This window comes from Rhinatrema bivittatum, chromosome 1, assembly GCF_901001135.1.
Source record: "Rhinatrema bivittatum chromosome 1, aRhiBiv1.1, whole genome shotgun sequence".
In the NCBI taxonomy this organism is placed as follows: domain Eukaryota; kingdom Metazoa; phylum Chordata; class Amphibia; order Gymnophiona; family Rhinatrematidae; genus Rhinatrema; species Rhinatrema bivittatum.
In genome coordinates this window covers 301,143,728-301,171,657 of record NC_042615.1, presented here as the reverse complement: position 1 = coordinate 301,171,657, position 27,930 = coordinate 301,143,728, and the positions used below count along the sequence as shown (strand labels likewise).

At 44.4% G+C, this 27,930-nt stretch overlaps 1 protein-coding gene across 2 annotated transcripts in view; it reads right to left on the bottom strand.

Annotated features, from left to right (window-relative positions):
* The window catches only part of PPA2 (pyrophosphatase (inorganic) 2), a 125,043-nt gene extending 106,467 nt beyond the window's left edge, over positions 1-18,576 (bottom strand). The window contains exons 1-2 of one of the 2 annotated variants that reach the window (XM_029596948.1): positions 18,369-18,576; positions 8,768-8,829 (exon numbers count right to left, since the gene is read on the bottom strand). In XM_029596948.1, the coding sequence (XP_029452808.1) occupies positions 8,768-8,829; positions 18,369-18,534 (228 nt within the window). In that variant the 5' untranslated portion in view covers positions 18,535-18,576. The remainder of the gene's footprint in view (positions 1-8,767; positions 8,830-18,368) is intronic. The other variant, XM_029596947.1, reaches the window with a different exon arrangement.
* Positions 18,577-27,930: the final 9,354 nt, after the last annotated feature.

Below are 27,930 nucleotides of genomic sequence, written 5' to 3'. Positions count from 1 at the left end.
ATGTATCTGGGTTATAAAAGCCAAGCGCTTAGATTCAGTCAGTAATAGCTTTCGGAGAAAGAGAGCAAGTTTGCTTACCTCTAAAATAGAGTTCTCTGTAGACAGCAGGATGAATTAGTCATAATGTGTGGGTGACAATGACAGCACTGACACAGATCCAGATCTTAAAGCTCAGTAAAGACTTGAATGAGCATATACAGGAGTTCCCATGTGCACACTACCTTGTGAGAAAATCAGTCTCCTCCACAGTTTAAGCTTTAGCAAGGTAAGTGACTATCCAGGGAGGGGTGGGTATTAAATATGGCTAATTCATTCTGCTATCTATGGAGAACCCTATTTACAGGTAAGCAAACTTGTACACTGGAAGCATTACTTAAAGACAACCCAGCCCTGAGTGGAATAATGGGAGAACAGGCTGCGCAGAACTGCTTGTCTAAAGTTGCAGTCTCCTTTGGACATGCTGTCCAGACAGTATTGGGACTTGAAGGTATTAACAGTGACCAAGTAGCAGCTTTGCAAATGTCCTCAACAAAAGTGGCTCTGAGGTGAGCCACTGTCGCAATGGCTCTCACTTGATGAGCCTTGACAAGGTCTAATCTGTAAACCTGTCAGCGCATAACAGTTTGGCAAATGCCCATCTCAATCTATTGGAATCAAAGGACACAAACCATTGAGAAGCTTGACAGTGAGAGTCCCCTTTATGGAATATACCACGGCTCTCTCACAGTCCAGGGAGTGAAAAGCCCATTCTCCTTTGTGTGCATGTGGTCTTGGAAAGAATGTAGGTAGCAGAATAGCTTGATTAATGTGGAATGCAGACAGCCACTTTCAGAAGAACTTGGGGCGAGCTTGTTGAACCACCCCATTATGAAAAAACAGAAGGTAGGGAGAATATGAAACCAGAGTCCATAGTAAATTTACACCTTCATGCCTCAAGGACAGCCACAAGAAAAACTTTATAGGTGAAAAATGTCAAGTCCACTGGTTCAAGAGGTTTGAAAGGAGGTTTCATCAGTTAAGCTAGGATTACTTGAGTTCCCAAGGCACTGGACATTTACTGACCAGATATTTGGAATGTCAATCTTTTCATGAATTTCAATACCAAGGGGGTAGAAAGAGCCGGAGCCCCTTCCACTTGCAGGTGATACGCTACAATGATATTGAGATGAACTTTGATTAGAGAGGTATTAAGGCCCGAGGCTGAAAGGCAGAATATATACCCAAGCAGGCATCTCGGACCACAAGAAAATGGATCCAGCTGGCTGGTCCTACACCAAGTTAAGAACCTCTTCAATTTAAAACCATAGGAGCTTTTGGTTAAGGATTCCTGGAGGAAATCAGTATATCATCCACCTCTTTAGGAAGGCGTAAAGAAGAGATTAATGCCCATTTGATAACCATAAATATAACACACACAGAAGAGTCTCCCATACATCAAAATCTCAACAGAAAAAAATTATATGTATGATGCAACACTTTTCATCACATTTTTTCCTTGCTAAGATTCTTATTCATAACTTAAAATACTATTCACTTAGGGGTAGATTTTAAAAGAAGCGCGATCAGCCTACTTTTGCTTGCGCATCAGACTCAAGCAAAAGTACGCTGGATTTTAGTAGATACGCGCGGAGCCGCGCGTATCCACTAAAATCCTGGATCGGCGCGCGCAAGGCTATCGATTTTGTATAGCCTGCGCGCGCCGAGCCGCGCTGCCTCCCCCCGTTCCCTCCAAGGCCGCTCCGAAATCGGAGCAGCCTCGGAGGGAACTTTCCTTTGCCCTCCCTTCACCTTACCCTCCCTTCCCCTACCTAACCCACCCACCCGGCCCTGTCTACACCCCCCCCTTACCTTTGTCGGGGGATTTACGCCTCCCGGAGGGAGACGTAAATCCCCGCGCGCCAGCGGGCCTGCTGCGCGCCGGGCCGCGACCTGGGGGCGGGTACGGAGGGCGCGGCCACGCCCCCGGGCCATAGCCACGCCCCCGTACCCGCCCCCAAAACGCTGCCGACACGCCCCCGGAACGCCGCGACGACCGGGCCCGCCCCCCCGACACGCCCCCGACACGCCCCCCTCCGAGAACCCCGGGACTTACGCGAGTCCCGGGGCTCTGCGCGCGCCGGGAGGCCTATGTAAAATAGGCTTCCCGGCGCGCAGGGCCCTGCTCGCGTAAATCCGCCCGGTTTTGGGCGGATTTACGCGAGCAGGGCTCTGAAAATCCGCCCCAAAATATACATATCCCTTTCAGTATAAATTTTGCTACATTAATTCTATATACCACAACCAAACACACTCATTAATCTCAAATACACTGCAAAGTGTCCAACCACACATCCAACCATACTCATTTATACCAAATATATATTAAAAACTCCCTTCCCTATACAATCCTACCCAATCAAACCACAAAGTGTTCTCTGAATATAACCATTAGATTTTCTCAATGAATATATAAAAACACTCTCTCCATCTCCAATAATTAGAACAAATCCGATGGCAGTCAAGGGAAAATTGGTTCTTGCCCGATAATTTTCATTCCTGGAATACATAGATCAGGCCCGATTCCTGGATTTTGCCTCTCTGCCAGCAGATGGAGACAGAGAAGAAAAGCTTTACTGACACTGCTACTTAACCTAGATTGCCAGCTGCAGTTGCTCAGTATTACCTGTACCCACTCCATGATGAGAATACCTATAACAATAAGAGACCCTCAATCCTCCTCAACTAGCAGGTGGAGCCTCTATGGAAAACTCGTTCCAACAACATTAATCAGAACATCATGTAACTAAAACTGCCATAACAAGTAAGCTTTACTTGAATGGGTGGAGTTCTGGACTGATCTGTGGTATTCTAGGAATGAAAATTAGCAGGTAAGAACCAGTTTTCCTCTACTGCTCATACTCCAGATCAGTCCAGATTCCTGAGATGTACCCAAGCTCCTCTATACTGGATGGGAACATGATAGACCAGCTTGCAAAATACTCTCTCCAAAATCCACAGAGTCTGGATCTTGGACATCCAACTGGGAATCCCTGAAGAAAGTGTGTAACAACTTCCAAGGAGCCACCCAGTATATTTACTGTGACGAAACCAGCTGACTCAGCCATGAGGTTGCCTGCGCCCAAGTCGAGTGAGCCCTTCTTAGACCCTCTGACACTATTGCATCCTTCAGCTATTTCGCAATAGCAGCTTTGGATGCCTTGCACCACTTTTTTGGCCCATTCCAAAACACAAACTTTGATCCAAACTCTGGAAACTATTAGTCACCTAAAGATACCTTAGCAACCCCACCACATATCCAAAACACGAAGCTCCTTCACATGTGGCACAGACAAATCGAAATCCGGAAAGGCAGAAAGTTCCACTGTTTGATTATGATGAAAGGCTGAAACAACCTTTAACAAAAATGAGGACACCGTTCGCAAGGACATCCTATTCTCCGTAAACTGAAAAAAGGGATCTCTACAAGAGAACGCCTGAAGCTCTAAAATATTTCTGGCTGAACAAATGGCCTCCAAAAAAATCCCTTAGAGTTGTGCTCTGTAAAGGCTTAAACGGAGCCTCACGCAACACCCTTATCACCTAATTAAGATTCCATGAGGGCACACCTTCCACAGTAGGGGCTGCAAGTGTCTTGCCCCTTGAAGAAAATGAATCACAGCTTGAAGTGAGGTCAGGACACTCCTTGCACCTTACCCCGAAGACAGCCTAAAACCACCACCTGTACCCAAAGAGAATTATATGTCAGACCTCTCACGAGACCTTTTTGCAAAAACAACAAGGTATAGGAAATTGAAATCCGAATAGGCTGCACGCCCTGTTCAACACACCAAGCCTCAAAAATCCTTCACACCCCAACATAAGCCAAGGATGTGGATGGCCATATGGCCTACAGTAAGAAAATGATGACATCTTCAGAATGCCCTTTCCATCTTGAGCATTTCCTTTCAAAAAAGAAGCTGCAAGACAGAAGCCATGTACCTGATCCACAAATATGGTACCTTGGCACAACCGTCTCAAAAGGTGATCGAACCTTAACGGACTGTCCAACACCAAATTCATTAGGTCAACAAACCACGGCCGACAAGACCAATCCAGAGCCACACAAATCACTTCGCCCAAGTGTCTATGCATCATAGCACCCTGACATGGGGGAAAGAGGTAAAGAAGAATTTCCGGTGGCCATCGTGGCACCATAGCATCAACTCCTCCTGCTCCATGTTCTTGCCTAGGACTGTAAAAGCATACCACCATGGCATTTTGTCTCAATGCCAGCAAGTCCTTGCAAGGTGTTCCCCACCTGGCCCGAATGAGAAGCATTGCTTCCTCTGACAGCTCCCAATCCTCCACGGTCCAACTTTTGCCTACTGAGAAAATCTGCCTGAACACTGTCCCCCAGCTTTGTGAGAAGCTACCAGAACTGCCAGGTGCTGCTCCGCCCATATCAACCAAAAACTAAGCCTCCTAGGAAACCATCTCACATTTGGTCTCTCCCTATCGGTTAATATAAGCCACTATTGTTGCATTGTCCAACAGAACTTGCCCTGCCCAACCTTGTAATCATAGCAGAAAGGAAAACAAGGCTAAGCACACCACTCTTGTCTCTAACTGATAGACACAATGATTCCTTCTTTGCCCACTGACCTTATGTGCTCCGGCACTGACACACCGCTCACCAACCGGAGAAGCTGGCGTTGGTGGTCCCTATCAGCCAATCCAGGATTTCCAATTCCACACCCCATTCCAGATTGATCTGACCAAGTTATCACTAAAGACTGAACCTGGACTCCCCCCCGAGAGGTAGAGGAATTTGAACTCCTCTGATAATGAGATCCAACGGTAGGGGAGCATAAGAATGTAACAGAAGAAATTGCCATGCTGGGTCTGACCAAGAGTCTATCAAGTCCAGCATCCTGCTTCCAGAGACCAAACCAGGCCACAATAACCTGGCAAGTACCCAAACACTAAGAAGATCCATGCTGCTGATGCCAGTAATAGCAGAGACCAGTCCCTAAGTCAACTTGATTAATAGCAGTAAATGGACTTCTCCTCCAAGAACTTATCCAAACATTTTTTAAACCCAGCTACATTAACTGCACTAACCACATCCTCTATCAACAAATTCCAGAGCTTAATTGTGCATTGAGTGAAAAATAATTTTCGCCGATTAGTCTTAAATGTGCTACTCGCTAACTTCATGGAGTGGCCCCTAGTCCTTCTTTTATCCGAAAGTGTAAATAACTGATTCACATCTACTCGTTCAAGACCTCATTATTATAAAGACCTCTATCATATCCTCCCTCAGCCGTCTCTTCTCCAAGCTGAACAGCCCTAATCTCTTCAGCCTTTCCTCAAAGGGGAGCTGTTCCAACCCTTTTATTTTTTTGGTCGCCCTTCTCCATCGCAACTATATCTTTTTTGAGATGCAGTGACCAGAATTGTACACAGTATTCAAGGTGCGGTCTCATGGCGCGATACAGAGGCATTATTTCATTTTCCATTTTGTTAACCATTACCTTCCTAATAATTCCTAACATTCTGTTTGCTTTTTTGACTACTGCAGCACACTGAGCCGACGATTTCAAAGTATTATCCACTATGATGCCTGGTAACTCCTAATATGGAACCTAACATCGTGTAACTGCAGCAATGGTTATTTTTCCCTACATGCAACACCTTGCACTTGTCCACATTACATTTCATCTGCCATTTGGATGCCCAATCTCCCAGTCTTGCAAGGTCCTCCTGCAATGTATCACAATCCGCTTGTGATTTAACTACTCTGAATAATTTTGTATCATCTGAAAATTTGATAACCTCATTTGTCCTATTCCTTTCCAGATCATTTATATATATACAAGCCGTTAAGCCCGTTAAAACGGGCTACATCCCTCTGTCTCTCACCTCCCCCTCTTTCTCTCTCCCCTCCCTCACCCACTCCTCCCCACCCTCCCTCTCCTATCACTCACTCCCTCCCCCCTCTCTCCCTCCCTCTCACTCACTCCCACTCACTCTCACTCAGTCCCCACTCCCTCCGTCCTCTCCCTCAGTCCCACTCCCTCCCTCAGTCCCTCCCCCTCACTCAATCCCTCCCTCCCACTCAGTCACTCCCTCCCCCCTCCCTCTCACTCACTCAGTCCCACTCACTCTCCCTCAGTCCCACTCCCTCCCTCTCTCTCCCAGTCCCACTCCCTCCCTCAGTCCCCCCTCTCCCTCTCACTCAGTCCCTCCCCCTCACTCAGTCCCTCCCTCCCACTCAGTCCCTCCCTCCCACTCAGTCCCTCCCTCCCACTCAGTCCCTCCCTCCCACTCTCTCTCTCCGTCCCTCCCTCCCACTCAGTCCGTCCCTCCCTCTCTCTCTCTTCTCCCTCCCTCGCTACCGCCCGCTACCTCCATCGCCGCTACCGCCGTCGCCGCCCGCTGCCAGTACCGCCGCTGCTGCCACTGGACGCCGCCATTTTTTTTTCTTTCTGAAGCTGCCTCAGAGCGACGTGCTCGCCCGCACATGCGCGGTAGAGCTGGTCTCTACTGCGCATTTGCGGGCCGTCGGTCACAGGCCATTTATAAGGTAGATATTGAAAAGCACCGGTCCAATTATAGATCCCTGAGGCACTCCACATTTTACCCTTTTCCACTGAGAAAATTGACAATTTAATCCTACTGTCTGTTTCCTGTCTTTTAACCAGTTTGTAATCCACGAAAGGACATCGCCTCCTATCCCACGACTTTTTTATTTCCTTAGAAGCCTCTCATGAGGGACTTTGTCAAACGCCTTCTGAAAATCCAATTACACTATATCCACCGGTTCACCTTTATCCATGTTTATTAACACCTTCAAAAAAATGACGCAGATTTGTGAGACAAGACTTCCCTTGAGTAAATCCATGTTGACTCTGTTCCATTAATTCATGTCTTTCTATATGCTCTTGTGATTCTGATCTTTAGTATAGTTTCCACTATTTTCCCAGCACTGTCAGGCTCACTGGTCTATAGTTTCCCAGATCACCCCTGGAGCCCTTTTCAAATATTGGTGTTACATTGTCCACCCTCCGGTCTTCAGGTACAATGGATGATTTTATGATAGGCTGTAAACAGCCTAGTCGGCCAGACTCTGGCAAATTCGCGGTATATAAAAACTTTTAAAATAAAAATAAATAAATAATAGATCTGAAATTTCATTTTTTAGTTCCTTCAGAACCCTATAACCGGTATTCTATACCGGTATTCTGGTACAATCATACTGGTATGCACAAAATGCTTTGCATACATCCTCCCTGATCTAAATCTTAAAAGAAGTTATTTAGTAGTTATCTTTAGTTGGTTACCAGGGGCAGGAAGCGTGTGCCGGAAGCGTCGTTCACAGGACCTACCAGTTGCCAATGAGAGTACCTAAGACTATGCAAACAAACAACTTTTTCCACCACAGATTGTTGGCAAATACTGGACAAATGTTTGCAGTGAAAGGTAACACAGCCAAACTGAATCTTTCATGTTAACACTGTTGTGTCTGTACAGGAAACATGAGAGGCTGTAGGACCAGCAGTGGCCATTAAGTATCAATATCATCTAAAGGATACCGCCACCTTTTGGCCACTGCAAGTACGAATCTAATAGACAGACACCATGAGTCCACAAGCTTATTGTATACTATCTGGCAAATGTTGAAACATCACTGGAAAATGTTTTAAGTTGATGCATGCTTTCCCATGCAGTTGAACAGCACAGCTAGGAATGTAAACGGCTGAGAACAAATTTGTCCTAAGCAACTGTCACGGTGCTCCCTGGTAGTCCCTACAGGAATGGCACCCCCACTGAACAGTTCCAGACCCCATCAGTCAGGCATATTTATTTAAATAAATAATTACGAAAAAAAAGAAGTCAACAATTTCTTTTTTGTTAAGGAGCAAAAATATTGCTCAAATCCAGAATGGCAGTGGCTGTGTTTTGTACTGCTCCACAGGCAATTTCAAACCTATCCCCTACTTTGAGTCCGTAAAGGCTTGGAATAACATATATAAACACTCAGGAGCACTGGGAAACAGATGCAGCAGTAGCTGCTGGTCATAAGCAGCCTTTCCAAACACCTGTGCAAGGCCAGCAGAGGGATAGCTGCATGTGGCTCATGCCAACACAGGAGCTGTGGCACTCCATGTACAGAATAAAGCAAGGGGTAGGAAAAGGAAGAGTTATGCACAGCAGCAGGCTTTAATCTTCCTATTCTGAGCTTCTTGGCTAAAGCACGCATGAAGACTGAAAAAATAAAACTGTGGGTTTAACAGCTTTTGTCCTTGCACCACAGGAAGAGTCCTAAAACTCAGTATAAAAATGGGGTTATGTTTGCAATTGCATCCTCAAACATTAGCCAGACTGTGCCTTAACACTGCACTGTACCTGTCACCAATCTTTAAAATGATGTTTCCCAATCCTGTTCCAGAGACTCCAGAGCCAGCTGGTTTTCAGGATATCCATAATGAATATGTAGGAGCTACTTTTGCATACACTGGAGATACGGTTTATGTAAATTGATCTCATGCATATTCACTGAAGATATCTTGAAAATCTGACTGGCTGTGGAGCCTCCAGTACAGGGTTTGGAGGCCTGAATCTATCTGCGCTTACAATTGAACGGGTTTTCAGCGATTGATGGTAGTAAAAAAAAGAAATAAAATACATGCATGCATATGGTCAGTTAAGACAAATATAGTATGATCATTTCTCACTGCAAGACAAACTTTTACTACCTTGCAGGATTTAAGAATGACATACATACCTCAGTTACAGAATACAGCGGAATGTCATGGAATGGGGATATATATTTGTTCTCTGCATCCTCTGCAAAAGAAAACATGTCAGCAGTCTATCAGACTCCATTTCATCAGCCTGTAGAAACAACTGAAGTTATGAACAGTTCCATTAGGTTACCTCACTCCCTTTTCTGCCATGCCATTAGGATGAACTGATCCAGTTCAAGAAATAATGTATTAAACCCACAGACAAGAGAAATCAATCCTAACCAACTGTATTTCTTCCCCAAGAACTGTTTTCTCCCTTGACCTCAGGGAGATTATTTATTTTTTTTACCGCAGGCGCGCGCATGCTATAAAATCTGATGGCTGCGCGAACATGCACGTCGGATTTCAAAAAACAAATCCATACGTGCGGGGGGGGGGGGGGGGCGCGAATTTTTGCTAAATACGTGCAGTGCCGCAATCGGGCCTGCCCCAGTTCCCTACCCCCCTACCTAAACTTCCTCCCTCTTCCCCTCTCCTTCCCATCCCCTAAACCTAACTTTTCCCAAATTTTTTTATTTTATTACTTACTGCTCCTCTGAAGCAGCAGTAATCTCCGCACGCCAGCCGGCTGCCAGCGCGCGCTTCCCCGGGACAGTGTCAAATGGCGCTGTCCCAGCCTGCACCCCGGCAAGCCCCTTTGGAGAGGCCCGGCACTTGTGTGCGTGGCTGGGCCTTATGCGCACTGCGCGCATTTTATAAAGGACCCGGCCACGCACATAAACCCCAGGATTTGCACGCATAGGCCTTTGAAAATGTACTTGGAAGTGAATGTACGAATCAGAACCTCTCTCTAGTTAAAGGAAGCGATTTCTAGCAGTCTAAATGACCCTCAATTGTCTTACACATCAACAAGCGAAGAAAAATTTACAGTATTATAAAAGCAACTATTTTCATTTTGGTAGCAAGCCAGGGAGGATGCTGGCTAATATAAGTGGGAACTGGATGGGCCTCACGTACATAGCTGCTGTAATGGAAACTTTGAGAACTTGAATATAGTTGTAATATTTTTAGAACTTTTTATAGTACCTTATACACAACCACCCAAATTAATGCGGATGTGACACAGCTCTATCTAGATTCAGTAGATCTTTCTAGATTGATTCCAGCCCAATTAGAAAAGCTAAACCAATAGTTTACAGATGCAGAAAATTCAGCAGGGAATTCAGCAAGCAAAACTGCTGAAGACTCCAGGGCCAGATGTTTACTCCACTGAATTCTATAAAATGTTGTCCGCGCGGATACTTTTACCACTTGGGGGGGGGGGGGATGTTTGAAAAATTAATCAAAGGTCAGTGTCCCTTGTCCCCTAATGTAGTTCTTATTATGGTGTTGCCAAAACCAGGGAGAGATCCTGCCATTACAAGCTCATGTAGACCTATATCCTTGTTGAACTTCTGATGTGAAGTCGCTAGTGAAGGTAATGGTTGATCATCGTGCATGAATGTTGCCAATTTTAGTGGAACCAGACCAGGTTGGGTTTGTGAAGGGGAGGTCTTATCTGTTTTAAATCTTCACAGAATTATTGCTTCTACAGAGAGCTGTCAAAGGCAACAGTTGGTCTCCCTTTTATTAAGTTTTGATACTAAAAAAGTATTTGATCATGTAGATTGGTCTTTTATGTAAGCCACACGCAAAACTATAGAGATTGAAGGTTATTTTTGCAGGCTATAAATGCACTTTATCATGAACCAGTTGCATCAGTTATGGTTTTACACACGACTCATTAGAAAGGGAATTACTCCTTGCACTGGACCTTAGATACATCTTTCATTCTACCAGCCTCTCTCTGCCTGTCCATTTGCAGAATAGCAATTTTATTCAGCAGTTATGAAAGCTGGAAAATAGCTTTGAACAAAAGTTATAATTGAACTATATAATATCCCTTTTTTTTTTTTTTGCCTATTATAGGGATTTGGGGGTTTCCACCAGGCTTACATTCTATCCTTTCTGCTAAGTGGTGGGCAAGGCCCACCAAACTGTATTCCAACTAATTGATGAAAGGGGCAAGAGTGTGTCTTTGCAATAGCTCCAGCAAAAGTTTAATACTTCCCAGAAGCAATTTTTTTCATACCTATAGGTGAGGCACTATGGAGTGTCCTGGAATTGCAAGAGCTACTCCATAAAAATAGACTTGCTTGATTTGGAAGACTCTGCTGGGAACACTATTTCTTTCATATAGAAGGCTTTCTTAAAATTTGCTACTCGTCTAGAGAGCTGATGACAAGAATTGTGGGCTGAAATGTTCACTCTTCATTATCTTAAATATTTCTCTAGAATTTGCTCGTGACAATCACCATTGCTCTACAGGAAACTTAGTATAAGTTTTACCCCCTCAAAAACAGGCATACCTTTTGAAAACTGCCCAATCCAATTAACATATTAAATGCCACAATGAAGTGGGCACGTGCCCATTTATCCAAGTTTTTTGGAGGTCTGTGCGGCAACATGTTTTTCAGGTCAGAAACTCGATGGTACCCTAGAAGTCCTGCCTTTCCTTTTTGATGACTTAAGGGGAGTTTTGTGTTTCCCTCCCCTCCCCCCCCCCCCCCCAAGACAGGTACACCAAACTAGGAGTGCAGTTTTAGCAAAGAAAATAAATTTTGCAAAAAATGGTTGATACCAGATGCTCCCATACTATTGGAGCTGAGAAATAACTTACACCACATTTGTGTCATGGAGAAATATATAAAAGTAGATGAATCCAAGAAACAAAAAAGTATTTTTAAGAATTTGGAATTCTTATTTACAGCATTTGCCACATTGTACACGAAGCCTGATAACGAACAATACAGCCAAGAGAATAAGATTTATGGTTGGAATGGGTAGCTGCTTCTCTACACCATAAGTTCTTTCTATTGATCATTGGCATTTCTAGGGAACGGAGTGGTGGGGAAGTGTAGAGTGAGATTATTGTTAATGTTGGTTGTGCATATTCATTGTACAACATAAGGTCTACTGATTTCACTTGTGCATATGGTGGTGTGCAAAAACAACTCATCGCTATATGTTCATGCTTGTCAAAATGTTTCTTTTGAAAATCTTTAATAAAAATATTTAAACTAAGAGAGTGCTACTTTTTAATGGACCCAGGAATGGAGATCATGGCTGCCAATCAGTCCATGCCACTCTGTCACTCCTGATCTCTAACCAGGTGCCACTTCAAAAGAGTTTCACACGTCCTAGAGAAATCCACCTTACCAAAGATTTTATAGCCTTTAGGCTATTTTATGAAGCTTTTAACTGCTGTTATATTTCATTTATAGCATTTTATGCTATATTTTAGGATTATGCTGTTATGTACTCACCGATTCCATTATATTATACATCAATTAGTTAGCCATCAGCATATTTGGGTTTTATTTATTGAATTTTATTCTTAGGTAATATTTTTTGACAAGTAATGATTACTGTATATTTGTAGTGGTTTAATTAATGATGTTTTATTGTTTGCTATTTCTTGTTCTATGCCTTGAGCCCTTTAGTGGAAATGCATGTAAGAAATAAAAATGTTATGGTTAGGATACATCATACGCCACAATGTGTGTGTTGTAGTGAATGAAAATGTGTAAAAGATTTAAAGCAATTCAAAATGCCAAAGATTTTTCCAAGTTTATTCTTTTGCACCTGTCCTTTCAACCCTGTCTACAGATTAATACTGTAGACATGTCAGACAAAACAAAAAAAAAAGTCAGGAATAAGACAAAAAAGGATAAGCAACAGAACCAAGAAACAGATTTTGAAGAATCTAGCTTATATAGCAGATTTAATCAAGAAGCAGATGCAGCAAGTTTGCTTAATGTAAACGTTTTCCATAGATAGCAGGATGAATTAGTCATGATATGTAGGTGACATCATCCAGTGGCACTAAACACACTCATCTTTCCAAGCTAGTACATTTTTAAACTCTTGAGCATGTGCGAGAATTCCTGTGCAGGTGTTAACTCAAGAGCCTCCTCAGTCTATTTCAGAGCTAACTAGCCATGTAGTCGACTCTCCAGGGAGGAGGGCTATCTCATGGCCAATTTATCCTGTGTACATAAAACACTGTTTATGATAAGCAAACTTACTCCCCCCCCCCCCTCCCCAATCGATAAGGAGGCTGAATTAGCCACAATATGTGGGGAGTCCCAAGCTAAGGGCTGTAGCAAAGCATTACTTGAAAAGCAACCCGGGTTCCATTTTGGAGAGAAGACTACTGCAAGAATATGTTAGGCAACACTGCCTGTCCAAAAGTATTATTGTCCGAAGTTGAATGCTTATCCAGATAATGGTGGGACATAAAGGTATACACTGATGCCAAGAAACAACCTTGCAAATATCCTCATGAGATATTTCTCACAAGAGGGCAACAGAGGAGGCTATGACTCTGACCTGATAAGCTTTTACTGGATTGCAAGATTAAGTCCTGCTGATGTGGAGCAGTGATGATTAATCAGCTATCCAGTTGGGACAGGGTGAGCTTTGATACTGGAGCACCCAACAGATTAGGCTGAAAGGAGATGAAGCATTGTGAAGCCTGGCGATGTGGCTGAGTTCTCCTCCTATACTAGGCTAGAGCTCATTTACAGTCTAAGGTATGGAGAGTTTTTTTTCACCTTCATGAGTAAGTGGCCACGGAAAAAACACCGGCAATACTGTGGACTGACTGATGTGGCAAGCTGATACCACTTTTGGCAGAAATTTTGGATGTGTACAAAAAAAACAACCCACTTTAATTGTGAGAAAACCGCATGTGAGGTGGATAGAGGATGAGAGCTTGTAACTCACTCTGCATACTAGCAAGATCACTTTACATAGGCTCAAAGGGGGGCCTTCATCAACTGGACAAGGACAAAAGGTAAGACCCTATGGTAGTGGTGGTTTACAAGCCGGAGGTTTCAATTGCATAACTTTTTCATGAATTTCACCACTAGGGGATGCTGGAAGACAGGCTTATCATTCAGTGGTACATGATGCGCGCTATGGCATGGAGGTGTTCATACTGAGAATGTAGCTAGGCTGGAATATAAGAAGTGCAAGGAGAGGAGGGGATGGAACAGTTCAGATTGCCGAACCGTTTTAAAATTGCTCGTTTTCTCTAATCTAGATTATTGTAAGTCAGTCGCTCTACCGCTTTCTACTATTTGTCCCCTTCAAATCCTACAGAACACAGCGGCCAGAATTTTAACAGGCACCAAAAGGTACGAACACATAACCCCAATCCTAACACTGGCTTCCAATAAAATTCAGAACTGAATACAAGATACTTACCATTTTATACAAAATACCATACAAGGAGCAAACAGACTGGCTAAACGTAGCAATCAAACTTCATGTTCCGCAGCAAAACTTACGCTCAGCCAACAAAGGCCTCTTAACAATCCCTTCAGTACGCTCTGCATAACTCGCATTTAGTCCGAGGACGTGCAATTTCACTCGCCAGGCCTAAAATTTGGAATGCACTCCCCACTGAATTACGATTACAACCGAGCTTAAAAACATTTAAGGAGTTAAAAACCTGGCTGTTTACCAAGGCGTATCAAGACTCACAATAACCCTTACACATCCCCTCCCTTCTTCTCTGACACTGCAAGACTTTTTTTTTTTTTTTTTTTTTTTAATATTTATTCATCTTAGTACTTATTGCTTTTTAATATTTGTCTTAATATGTAACTTGTACCTCAATTTTTATTTGAATCTTATTGTAACTTTTACTTCATTTTTAATTCTGAATCCTATTGTATTTTATCTTTATTAGGTTTTATTTGGCCTGTATTTAAATTTGTTAAACCGTTATGATGGCTACACCGAATGATGGTATATAAAACCCAACAAATAAATAAATAAATAGAATAAACCTGGAAGATGTAGTAGACCAGACTGACAAACTGAAGAGTAGCAAATCACCTGGACTGGATGGTATACATCCCAGGGTTCTAAAATCTCAAAAATGAAATTTCAAATTTATTAGTAAAAATTTGTAACCTATCATTAACCAGTTAGGTGTATCTCCAGGTCTGAGATGAGAACCACTGCAAGAGCCTAATGGACTATTTTATAAGCCTCCATCTGGTCCTGTTATTACAGTCACAGACCTTGGACAGGGGCCATAACTCCCTCTGAAACGTGGTATACTTGGATAAGAGTATTTTACATCAGGGAAACATTTTTCACAGCCCAAGTGACAGCGATGGTCTTATCGGATTTAAATTCTGTCACCATCTATGAAGTTTAAGTATCTGTGATAAACAAGGCGCCTACCTACTGAAAATATTAGCACATACAAGGATATAGAGAGGTTAAAAACAGCATCCAAGGTACTCAAGAGAAATGAAGAACAGATATCTTTATTCAGGCAATGATGTATGCAACTATGTACATAAATCTTAGGTTTCTACAGGCCATCTTCATGCCTCAGAGCACAGAAGGCTCGACATCAAGACTCTTGTGTCTCACAGGGCCAGCAGGAGATTGGCACAGCTTGGCAGCAACGCACCTTATGGACTGGATGTGAGGGAAGACAGGTACCGCTACTGCAAAAACCCTTGCCAGCCAAAGAAGTGGTGCTAAAGGTAAATCGTGGAGTCTTGCTTCCAGCTCTGCTGGCTGGCGAGGGCACATACATCACTTAAGTCTGCCCTCTAGAACTTTTAAAGAGGGAAGGAAAAACATGAACATTAAAAGCCCCCAAAATTTATATTTTCCTAATTCTTTCACAATACAATATTAAATAATGTTCTTTGCCAACTGGTATCAGAGACACGTGGAGCAGGAGAAGAAAGCTCATCAGCCAGTTTCTCTTCTCTTTGCTAATTACATTTCAACTGCCTTTTTTTTTTTTATTATTATTTCAAGCAAGCCACCTTTAGAAAAAGTAGCACCTCTGGCTTATCAGCTTATTACATTAAGGCCTGTCCTATCTGTGGTAAAATTTTATTTGGCCTCAAAGAGGGAACACTGCTTTAGTTAAATACAAACAAGCCAATGCAATATCCACGCAGGAAAAACGCGCGCTCATCCATCTCTCCCAGGTACACGATGCAGTAGGCTGAGCTGCTGCGTTAAAAAGGAGGTGCTAGGGGGAACTATGCATCCCTAGCACCTCTTCAGCATCGGACTTAATATTGCTGCGATATTAATTTGGAGGAACAGCAGAAAAGCAGTATTTTCTGCTTTTCTGTTAAACTTTTGGAGCTGCTCGAGACTTAATGCCAGTTGCAGATCTAACGTTATTTTTTCAGGGTGAAAATGTGCACGTCAAGCGCATATTTAGTTTTTACATAGCGGGCGGGGGGGGGGGCGGTGCTCAACCTGCCTCGGAAACCCCCTTCCCTCACCCGAACAGGAACGATATTGGTACGGTGCAGCCGAGCAAGGAGACCAGAGGAAAGACTTACCGAAGCCCTACCATGTCTCTGGATCGTCGAAGTTCTTCTCTGCTTCTGGTCTCAGCGCTTACCGGCTGAGTACAGAGACGGTCTCCGGCTGCAGGGAGAGAGGGCTTAGGCCTTCACCGCCGCGCTCGGCTTCTGCACCTGCTGCCTTTCAGCTGCTTCAGCAACTAACGTCCACACCGGGAGCCGGCTACCGGACCAAGGCAAACCTCTGAGGGATCTCTGAAATTGCCTCAGGAATTCTCATCTGGGGGAGGGACCCTTAGGTATCACAGCAGGAGAGCAGAGCTCGATCTTTTCAATTTGAAGGTAAAATTTCTCCTTTGGATTAGTGCTGCAATCCCGCTAGACACCACTGCCGGTGTGGGGATAGCATTCACATCTGCTAGGAGACTGAGAGATACTGAAAGGGTGAGGTTACTGCAGAGGTATATCTATGGTGTCATCAGCTTTGAAACCTGACTGTCTCCATCTGCTAACAGGAGAACACATAACCCACTGGTCCTGAGTCCATCAGGCTACACGCTAGGAAATTATTTTTTACATAGCAGGGTACTAGCTAATAGTCTCATCAACTTGGCATTTACATGTGATGAGCACTATTAGCTATGTGCTGGTTTGGATGCACGTTTTGGACAAACTAATCCCCTTATTGCATAAGGGGTTATGGACACGTGTCCAAAATGCGCCTCCAACCGCCAGTTAACCTGTGCACTAGTCTGAAAGCACAGTATTGCATCGGATTGCAGGAAAGGTCAGGAAGCCCTCACATGCCTTCAGCGCCCTACGGGGCAGACAACCCTTGTGAAAATCTTGAAACGCAATGTAAAAAACTGAAACATAAACCTGTGCAAAAAAAGTGTTTTGTAAATGGCACGATTTTCACCGAAAGAACAGAATATGATATGATTACTAGAGTATGAACAGCAGCAATTTTCTCAGATGCAGAAAAAATGTTCCTTTTGCTTTCTACAAACTGTGTAGCATGTCACTAAATAATACATTATGTAGTAATGTTCAGTTCATGGGCCTCTGCTCTAATAGATTTTATCCATTTTTCATAGGTCTCCCTGCACCCCACACTGAAACAAGATCAATTTGATGGCTTTATGACACCCTGCAACTTTTCTGACCTGACAATTTGCACATCTTCGACAAATAAGTGTTTCAGCTCAGGCAGTGTACTTGTCAGAGTCACTCTATGACTTCAAAAACATCAAAAGTAGCACTAGCCATTATGTATGAAACCAAGACGAATGGCAGCAAACAGTGGTCATTTAGGACAGCAAAAAAAAAAAAAAAAAAAAGATGACCACATAAATTAAATACAAAAATCCAGTACACTCAGGTGTATTACCTAACATTTCAATCTCAGGTGAAACAGCTCTCCTCACCTGAAACCCCAGCAATGCGCCTCTTCAATAGTAATTTATAAAATGTTATAGCTACTATCAACAGGCTGAGACCCAGTTTACTCTATCTAAGGGATACAATTAATCAGTCTGTCACTCAGGTAAATGAACCCTCTCTCCTATTTAAGAAAGCCCACAGGCTATGTGTAAAAGCATTTTAAAAAATGCAAACAGGAAAGGTAAAAAACTAGCATGGTCCCTACACGCTTCCCTTTGCCTCTGGATCTGAAAGGATCTCTAGAAATGCCGGATTCATTCATTTAGGAGGTGGGGAGAGGGGTCCTGTAAAAGCTGCTGTTTTTCTTATCTGCTTCCTACTCATTTCTAAGTGTTGAGAGTTGGGCGATGACCAGCTTGTGACCTTCCCTTGACAGACTACTGCAGAGCTTCGCCATTGCCTTCTCCAACCCACAACACCCAATCTTCTCTGATGGTCCCCCCATACAGCATCTAACTATGAGCACGCCCAGGGCGGGGGGAAGAGAAGAGCTGTGCTCCCAATCAAAATTTCTGAGCATTTTCATTAGCAGCGTACGGCAAACACACACACATCACGTGTATAAAAATGCAGTTCAACCACGGTTCAGCTCTGCAAAAATTAAGCTGAAACGAAAGGGTCACGACCTTGAAACTGGGAAAAGGAAGAAAGCCGGGGGGGGGCGATTAGATTTCTCCCCTCCCGCACGCGCCCATCTCTCGGGCTGCTGCGCCTCTTTCCGCCAGAGGGACGAGCGAGCGTCCCCAGGAGGCGCGCGCGCGCTTCAGGTACTGCATGCGGCCGGGCGACTACTCACTCAAGTAGAGGCGGTACGCGGGGGTATTGGGCCGCCCCCGCTCCTCGGTGCGGTAGTGCTGCATCCTCAGCCAGCTCTGCAGAGAAGCGGCCGTACGCACTGGCCTTCCGGGGCGCGTCACGGCCGCTCTGCACAGCCGAGAGCCGCAGCCACGCAACGCGTTCATTGCTCCTTTCCTGAACCCTCCCTCCGCCCCGGCCCCTTTTGTTGCTCCTCGCGCGCGCTTCTCTGCCCGCTTCGAACTCACACTGCCATCTGCTTGCAGGACGGAGACAGGGCGTCCCCTGGTGCAGAACATGGCCGCTGGAAATAACTCCCGCGACCAAAGGAAATGGCTGACCGGAGCCTGACTTCTGGAAATTATATGCAGAAAAATAATCTTGATTTGGCTGCGCGGAAGCTTTGCCCTTTTCGATATGGTGGTGACAGCATCGATTTGAATCTGGAAACGGGACCAAACAGTCATGTTTAATCGAATTTTGCTCCTTGCAAATTTCAGCGAAAGTGGCTCTTACAGCCATAGGTCTATGACCGATTCCTTGGACCAGAAATGAAAACACAAATACTAAAATTCAGGCCAAGCAAATTAAAATGTAATTAGAAAATATAGTCTGAAGATTCCAAATGAGGGTGGTGATATATAATAGCAAATTTCAGTTTCAAAAAAAATCTATAAAATTAAAATTATTTCTATTGAAGATGAGATTAAATTGTGCAGAGGTGTAAAGGGGGTCTCCAGTGCCCAGGGGCCAAATATAACAGCCAATGCATTTGTGTTGCCTCCCTGATGCCACCCCCTCCCCCCAAATCCTCTGGGGGCAGCAGAATACCTTTCTGGTTGTTGCTCCAACCCCATTATCAATTTCTTACTTTGTTAACAGTTAATGTCATTCTTTATATAAATAATACATTCAAATTAGTCTTTCCCAGACCTATCAATAAAATACTTATGATCAGGTCAGACAAGTGAATTTTGCATCCCTAGTAACAGATGGAGGCAGAAAATAAGAACTTGAAGCACTGCTACATAACAGAGAGTGTCACCTGTAGTCCCTCAGTATCTCTGTCTCCAGCTGATGGTAGAGGTGCAAACCTACAATCTTGTAACCGTCTCTTTTTAGTCAGTAAGGAGGTCCAGACAACTGATCCGTAAAGATAGACTTTTATTGCCAGCAAGATGCAGCTAAGACAAAGGCTCAGTACAACTGCATGCCACGCCCCCTTCGGAGCAAACTTTTATGCCCTTTACAACTCTTATCTTTCACACATGCGTTCTGGTTTTTGCTGAACAAACATTTCACAAATTGCTGAACAAGCATTAGCTAGCGTGGTCCACTAGTAGGTGTAGCTTAAGATCAGACTATTGTTTCGTCATTTAATTGACGTGTTAGACATTTTACATTGTCATTCGTATTAATACAATACAAAGTATTATTCCAAAATGGAGTTACGTTACGTTACGCTAAAAATTAGTGCGTTACTGCGTCACTACGCATTACGTATCATTTGCGTTGCAAATATTAGTATGTTCAAGATGGCTGTGCGTTTCACTGCTGGCATGATTAGTCGGAGGATGTTCAGTTGCTCTTTCGTACTTCAGGGGGGTCCCGAAATTGAACCTCTTCATTCCCCCCTTTGATACTTCAACTTTTGAAGAGAAGGCAGAAGTATCACTTTATCTCTGAAGAGTAACTGAAACGACAAGAAGAGTTAATACCAATGACATTGAATGTGAGCCCTAAGATGTTGTTAGGTCGTTGGTTGCTTCACGGGTTTGAGACGGGTGGACCATATTGGTGTCACCCCCCTTTGTAGCCCGACTTACCCTAACAACACGTTGGCTCCATTATGATACTGCTTAGAGGTTAGAGTTTATGAGACTTATAAGTTAGTAGTTAGGTACTCTTTATCAGAATCAGTATCCGAATCATTGTTAGTGTCGTAGTCAGAAGAATCAGATGAAGGAAATGTGGAGACGGACACATACTTATTAATCATCATGACGTGAGCAGCTGCTCGCCGATCAGCAATATGTTCAATCATGGATCGGAGATGTCTAAAAATAAGAGGGAGACAAATAGGAAATAGAATACATGTCAAAACAAGAAGTATCAGAGGAAAGAGGAGTTCTTTAAGGCCAGGAATGGAAGTGAGCCAGTTGGGTAAAGAACCTGTCCAGTCAAGAATTCCAGTCCACGTCTGCACTGGTACATGGGCCAGGCGAATCATTCGATCAGTGATCTCCTCAATGACTTTACTCTTGTCATCTACCTGTAAACAACAGTTAGAAAGATTAAATTTGCCACATACACCACCTTCCTGGGCTAGGAGGTAGTCTAAAGCCAATCGGTTTTGGTAGACAGCTGTTAAAATTTTAGTGTTTTGCTTGGCTAAGATGTTGAGAGCCAAGGCAGAATCATTTGTCAGGAGTTCCAGTACTGCTTGGAGTCTTATAATTCGATTGAGCATATAGATAGGTGTTCTATATCCATAAGAACCATCCTCAGCCCAGGTGGCCGGACCATAGTATTGTACAATTCGTTCAGGAGGCCACTCTTGATCTTTCCAATCTCCTATGGATACTTTAGGAGTGCTGCGACGTTTGTTGGGTCTCATGGGACTGTATACTGGAACTCCTAAGGTTTCTCCAGCAGTGATGGGAAGTAGGAAGAAACTTGGCCGAATTGTAGCCAAGAAGCAAGTTCCATACCAGTTTGTTGGTAATTGTTCATAGGCTCTTCGTCCACATACGTAATAATAACCATCTGGAGCATTGAAAACGGTAGTGGCACCGCCTGCCGCTGTCCATGTCTTGTTCAAAGTCGAGTCAGTCCAGATGGGAGTTGGCATGGTAAAATTTTCAGTCTGCCACCATGTCTGGGTGGTAAGGTTGGCAGTAAGAACTCCTGTGCATGGAGAATTTCCAACAGGCACGGTATAGATGCGTGAATGTTGTCGAGAGATACATAGTCTACCAATAACATCAGTCTGTAGTGCCCACTCATATGGATGAGATTTACGGTTATAGGTTACAGTGGTATTCAAGGTGTTAAGATCGGATTGGAAGGTTTCCTTGGCTTCCCATGGCCATTGCTCTCCTGTATCTGTTCCTCCACATACAAAACAGTTCTTGACTTCGAGAGAGAGAGCTATGTTTTCTGCCAAATTGACAAACAGGTTTTTTACTTGTTGAGAAATTGTATGTTTCTTTAATTCCTCAGAGGCATGAGATATTTCATCGAAGAAGGATTGATAACCCACCACAGTAGTTTGGTGAATAATTGGACGAGGTTTGTCTTTTCGCTGGGTGATGGTAATGTAGGTCATGGGGTCTTTTCCAGTTCCGTCGATACCAAATCCCCAAGTATCTTGCCACGGGATTCCTTCACTTCTTAGAGGCCATTGTATCGATACTGTATTACCATTTACTGCAGTTAACCGTCCTATTCCGTGGCAGCCATGGTAACCTCCGCCGGTGTAATCACAAACTAAAGCCCATCCTGACAGTGTCAGGTCCCCTCCGCACGGCAGCCAACTGGATGGATTAGCTGCCCGGTTGTATGGGCAGAGGTATTTGTGATTGTAGACATAGGAATTTCTCCAGGCTTGAGATCCACAGTGAAGTGCATTTGGGTGTTTGTCAATGGCTGCACAGGCATCGAACGTTATTGTGACAATCGTTTCACTTCCCATAAGAACCTTAGTGGAGTTGATGTAGTACAAGATGCCTTTTCCTTCTGGGACAATACTTGATGTGTAGCTCTTTGGTAGACCTGCAGTGAGGGTTATGTTGTAGTACTTAGGAGTGGTTGGGGTATGACATATGACTTTGCCAGTTTCTAAACATCGATGGAAGGACTGATAGCCTTGAGTAGTATTCAGGGCGCAAGCAGGTAGTGTGGCACAGGAAGTTGGTGGTTGAGATTGGTGGATGATTGTTGAGACAACTTGAAATCCAGTTTGAGTGGTAGTACGAATTAGCTTGATACATTCGGTGCAATTCTTGCTCAAGGACAGGAAAACAGAGGTAGTCGGTGTACAAAAGAGTAGTAAGTGAATGTAGAAGATGGATGCAACGTAGATCTTGGAAGTCGGAATCTGTGACATTGCTTTATGACGTAGATGGTTGCGTTCATAAGTAATGGATTCTGAAAGGAAGGAAAGAAATGGACACATTAATATTCAGTTGCAGTTACTGATATCTTTTTACTCAGGACTAGCATTGGGCCTGCCTTGGGTGAATCTTAATTTGTGGTCTCCAATCCTGGAGACCTGCCAGTTGGCTGAAGCTGGTTTGAGACGTGTCCAATGAATCCATGAAGAACATCCAAAAACTTTGACAGCTGTCGGAGTAGTTAGCAATACAGTGTACGGCCCTTTCCATCGGGGCTGGAGGGAATCAGACTCATCCCAGTCTTTTATCCACACCGAATTCCCAATCTGGTATGGATGAATCGGGTTTAGCAGGACTAATGGTTCAGTGTCGCAGGTGTATTTTTGAATCGCAATAACTGTGTTATATAGTCCTTTGAGTTGGTTACTGAGAGACATTTCCCCTTGTATTTGCAGCGATTCAGGAAAAGATGGAAGAGGTGGAGGCCTTGCGTACATCATTTCATAAGGTGTTAAACCCGACTTCCGTGGGGTGCATCGGACATGTAGTAGAGCTAATGGCAGGATGTCTGGCCATTTAGTCTTTGTTTCCTGACACAATTTAGCGAGCTGATTTTTTAGTGTCCTGTTAGCTCGTTCAACTGCTCCACTGCTTTGAGGTCTCCAGGCGCAGTGCAGGTGCCATTGGATGCCTAGAATTTGACTCAGGCGTCGCGTGACTTCACTGGTGAAAGCTGGTCCATTATCTGAATTTATCTGCCGTGGTAATCCATATCGTGGTAAAATTTTGTGGAGAAGCAATGTTACTACTTCCTTGGCAGTCTCAGTTCGAGTGGGTATGGCTTCGATCCATCCGGTATAAGTACAGACAGCTACCAGCATTGCTTTGTATTTTTTTGAAGCCGTCATGTGGGTGAAGTCGATTTGGCAAACTTGAAACGGAGTTGTTCCTCGCAATATATGTCCAGGGGCTGGACCAGGTCCGTTTCTGGGATTGTTCCTTGCACAGGTAACACATTGATTAACAGCATATTTAGTTAGCTGAAAGAGTCTATTAATGTAGTAAGTTTTTGCCAACAGGGTTGCTAATGCATCTCGGCCGAGATGGGTTTTATTATGGGCTTCCCTGACAACAGTCCATGCCAGGGCGTCGGGTATCCATACCCTATCGTCTTGTACAATCCACCACCCATCCTGCTGATGAAATTGTTCGGTTTGTGCCCAATCATTTTCTTCCGCTGAATAAATGGGGGTTTCATTCGTGAACTGTAGAAGTGGGCAAGCGGGAGTTGAAGTATGTGGTGATTGCACACGTGCTGCTTCTTTCGCAGTCTTATCTGCCCATTGGTTTCCTTTGGCGATGGGATCAGTTCTCCCTGTATGGGCTTTACAATGCATGACAGCTACCTTCTTTGGTGCCCATACAGAGTCTAGCAATTGATGTATCTCCGATGCATTAGCTATTTGTTTCCCTTCTGCAGTTAGGAATCCTCGTTCCTTGTATAAAGCTCCATGCACTTGGATCGTAAGGAAAGCGTATTTTGAATCAGTATAAATATTTACAGTTTTTCCTTCTGCCAGCTGCAGAGCCCTTGTGAGCGCAATTAGTTCAGCTTTTTGCGCTGATGTCCCTGGGGGTAGGGGCTCGGCTTCAACAATGTCGTCTTCGGAGACTACAGCATACCCAGCGACCCTGATTCCATTTATAACCTGGCTGCTTCCATCAGTGAATAAAGTCCATGCTCCTTGCCAGGGTTGGTCGCGTAAGTCGGGTCGGCTGGAATGTACTGTTGCCATAATTTCCCCACATTTATGAGAAACTGAAGTGGGGGTTGGGAGTAGAGTTGCAGGATTCAGGTTTTTACTGTCCTGTATTTGAATTTCTGGAGTTTCACATAATAACGCTTGGTACTTTACAAGACGTGAATTTGTCATCCATTTTGGTCCATGGGTCTCTAGCAGTCCTTGGATAGTATGAGGAGTTGTTACTTGTAAAATCTGTCCAAATGTTAGCTTAACAGCTTCGGGTATCAGTAGACATGCAGCAGCAATGCTTCGGAGGCATCCCGGCCATCCTTTTGACACATTGTCCATTCCTTTAGACAGATATGCAACAGGTCGTTCCCATGAGCCTAAGGTTTGAGTCAATACCCCTATGGCCATGCCTTTTTTCTCGTCGACGAATAGATGGAATGGTTCATCACATCTGGCAATCCTAAGGCAGGTGGTTCAATTAAGGCTTCTTTTAGTTGACGTAAGCTTGCCAGTTCGTTTCCTTCCCATTGGAAGGGTTGAGATTCTGCCTCTTTACCCCGCAGTTTGTCGTACAGGGGTTGGGCAATAACTGCATAGTTAGCAATCCACAGCCTACAGTATCCTGCAGCTCCAAGGAACGCCCGGAGCTCTTTCTTGCAAGTGGGTACAGGTTGATCTCTTATAGAACTGGTGCGAGAAATCCCCAGACATCGGGTTCCTCCACGTATTTGGAAGCCTAAATACTCTACTTCCAATTCACAGATTTGCGCTTTCTTTTTACTTGCACGATACCCTTTTGAGTACAACGTCTTTAGCAGCTGAAGAGTGGATACCGCACATTCGAGGTACGTCTCTCGAAACAACAGAAGGTCATCCACGTATTGTATGACTGGCCCATACTTTACTTGATACATCTTTAAATCTTTTGCCAGTTGCTCACCGAACAGCGTAGGTGAGTGCCTAAACCCTTGAGGCAACCGAGTCCATGTGTACTGCTGCTTTACTCCAGTATCTGCATCTTCCCATGTGAAAGCAAAAATCTTTTGACATTCCTCCGCCACCGGGACGGAGAAGAAGGCATCTTTGAGATCAATGACACTGTACCACTTTGATGCAGGAGAGACTTGAGCCAGGATTGAGTACGGATTTGGGACGAGGGCTACTAGATCTGCTACTTGACTATTCACTTTTCTTAAGTCTTGTACTGGTCGATAGTCATTTGATCCAGGCTTCTTTACTGGCAACAGAGGGGTGTTCCAAGCAGATCGGATTCGCCGGAGAATGCACAAATCATACAATCTTTGCAGGTGTATCTGAATTCCTTGTCTGGCCATATAAGGAATGGGGTATTGAGATTGATTTATCACCTGTGCATTCTGTTTCATCTCGATCCAAATAGGGGTAGCGTTGATGGCTATTCCTCCTGGATTTTGTTCAGCCCATACTTTAGGTATACTGTCCATTAGCTGTCTGCGCTTTTCGTTGAGGACGGTGTTTTCTCCATATCGGTGCGTAGTAGTATGTTCGACTATAGGGAGATGTAATCTCCATTCTTCTTGGAGTGGACAGATGAGAGAGACTGGGTTATCAGCGAAGGATGCTCTTATTTCTCCTGTCGATTCGAATTGTAAGTTGGCTCTTAACTTACAAAGAAGGTCTCTCCCAATGAGGGGAACTGGACATCCCGGGACATAGAGAAACTGATGAGATACTAATTGTCCTCCCACTCGAACTTGTCGTTTCTGAAGAAAGGGAGCGATAAGTGGCTTTCCAGAGGCCCCTACAATAGAAATGTTTTTCGAAGTGGGCGTGGTAATAGCGGTAGTCATGACTGATCTTTGTGCCCCGGTATCTAACAATCCCTTAAATGTCTCAGTTCCTACTTTGATTTCTACTAAGGGATCGAATGGAAGAATTCCCTTCTCTAGTCATGTTTCACTACTGTCTTCGCTAGAGGTTTCTCCTACAGTCATCTGCCATTCAGCTTCCTTTGGTTTGGACGGAGTATATCCTTCCTGCTTCATTTGCAGGGACTCTGGGCATTCAGACTTCCGGTGTCCTTCTTGTCTACAGAATGCACATTGATTGGCTCCCAACGGCATCCTTCCTCCCCTAAACGATCCTCCTCTACTAGCTCGTCCTCTGGGCGGTCCCCTCGAGGGTGACCTGCCCCTTCCTCTCGGCCCAGGATATCCCTGATAGTGCCTGGCCGAGTTTCCGAAATTCGTTTCTTCCAGCGCTGCGGCTAACAAACTAACACTTTCTCTTAACTTTCTACTTTCTTTCTTTTCTTTCTTGTCTCCGTCCGGCTCTCGGTTTACATAAACTCTGTCAGCCATGGCTTTTAACTGGCTAATAGTCATTCCCTCAAATCCCTCTGATTTCTGTAGCTTCCGGCGGATATCGGGACAGGATTGTCCGACAAAGCTCATCACTATGACGGACTGACTCTTGGGGTCCTCTGGGTCGAACGGACTGTATTGCCGATACGCATCCATCAATCTCTCCAAAAAGATTCCAGGAGTCTCGTCTTTTCCTTGCACCACGTCGTGGATCTTTCCCATGTTCATGACTTTCTGCTTTCCTTTCTTTAAAGCTCCGAGAAAGGCGACTTGGTATGCAGCAATGCGGGCTCGCCCTGCAGCCGTCTGGAAATCCCAGTTGGGATCGGCGACAGGGGCATGCTCTCTCACTACTTCATCTGGATTACCGTCTGACCCGGCTCCCAGCCGAGCTGCTTCTTCCATGTTTAATTGTATTTGTCGGCGTTCTTCGGTGGTAAAAAGGATGGAGGCGAGATGCCGAATGTCAGCCCAGTTGGGGTTATGGGCTGCAAAAATTCCTCGTAAAAAATCTAGCATCTGATCTGGATTATCAGCGTAAGAGGGACCGAGCTGTTTCCAGTTAAAAAGATCGCTGGAAGTGAAAGGTATGTAAGTAAACAACTTTATAGTTTGCGTAGTATTATACTCGTTTTCTTCAGTAGGGACCACGGGAACTACGGTGGTTGTTTCTCTAATTGGTAGTTGCAAACTTGCGGCTTGGGTTTTACTGCGAGTGCCGCCGGACACGGACGACTCGCCGCCGTCTTCAACTTTTGCCGCCGCTGCTTCCGCTTCAAGCCGTACTTCGGGAATCGGCATTATTTCATGATCAACTTGGGCAGCGGCGGGAGCTGGGGGATCTGGTGGCGCATTATACGATTGAGGGCAGCTAGGGGCATAGGGTGGCGGCAGAAGATCTTCTGCGTCAGGCAGTACTGCAGGCGGCAGGGGTTTAATTTTTTTTTCTTGAGTCCGTGAGTTCCCTTGCACTACAAACATGGCCGCCGCAGATGACGCATGGTCCTTTATTCCTAAGATGGCCGCCCTTCCCTTTCTTTTCCGGTTTGAGGACTTCCGGTCTCCCATTTTGTTTACTTGCGCCACCATTACGAGGGCGGCTCCCTCCACTAACTTCTTTGCCCACTTCGGAGGATTCTCGATAACTGCAATCCAAGCAGTTATGTATGGCTTATCCTCAGGGCAACCCGGATTCTCTTCTTTCTCAACTATTTTCAGGACCCTTGTGGCCGTTTGGAAATTGAAAGTTCCTTCCGGAGGCCAATTTACACACAAACCGGGCCACCTATGGGTGCATCGCTGAACCATTCCGGGCTTCGTACATTTACGTTTATCGAACACTTCACTATAGT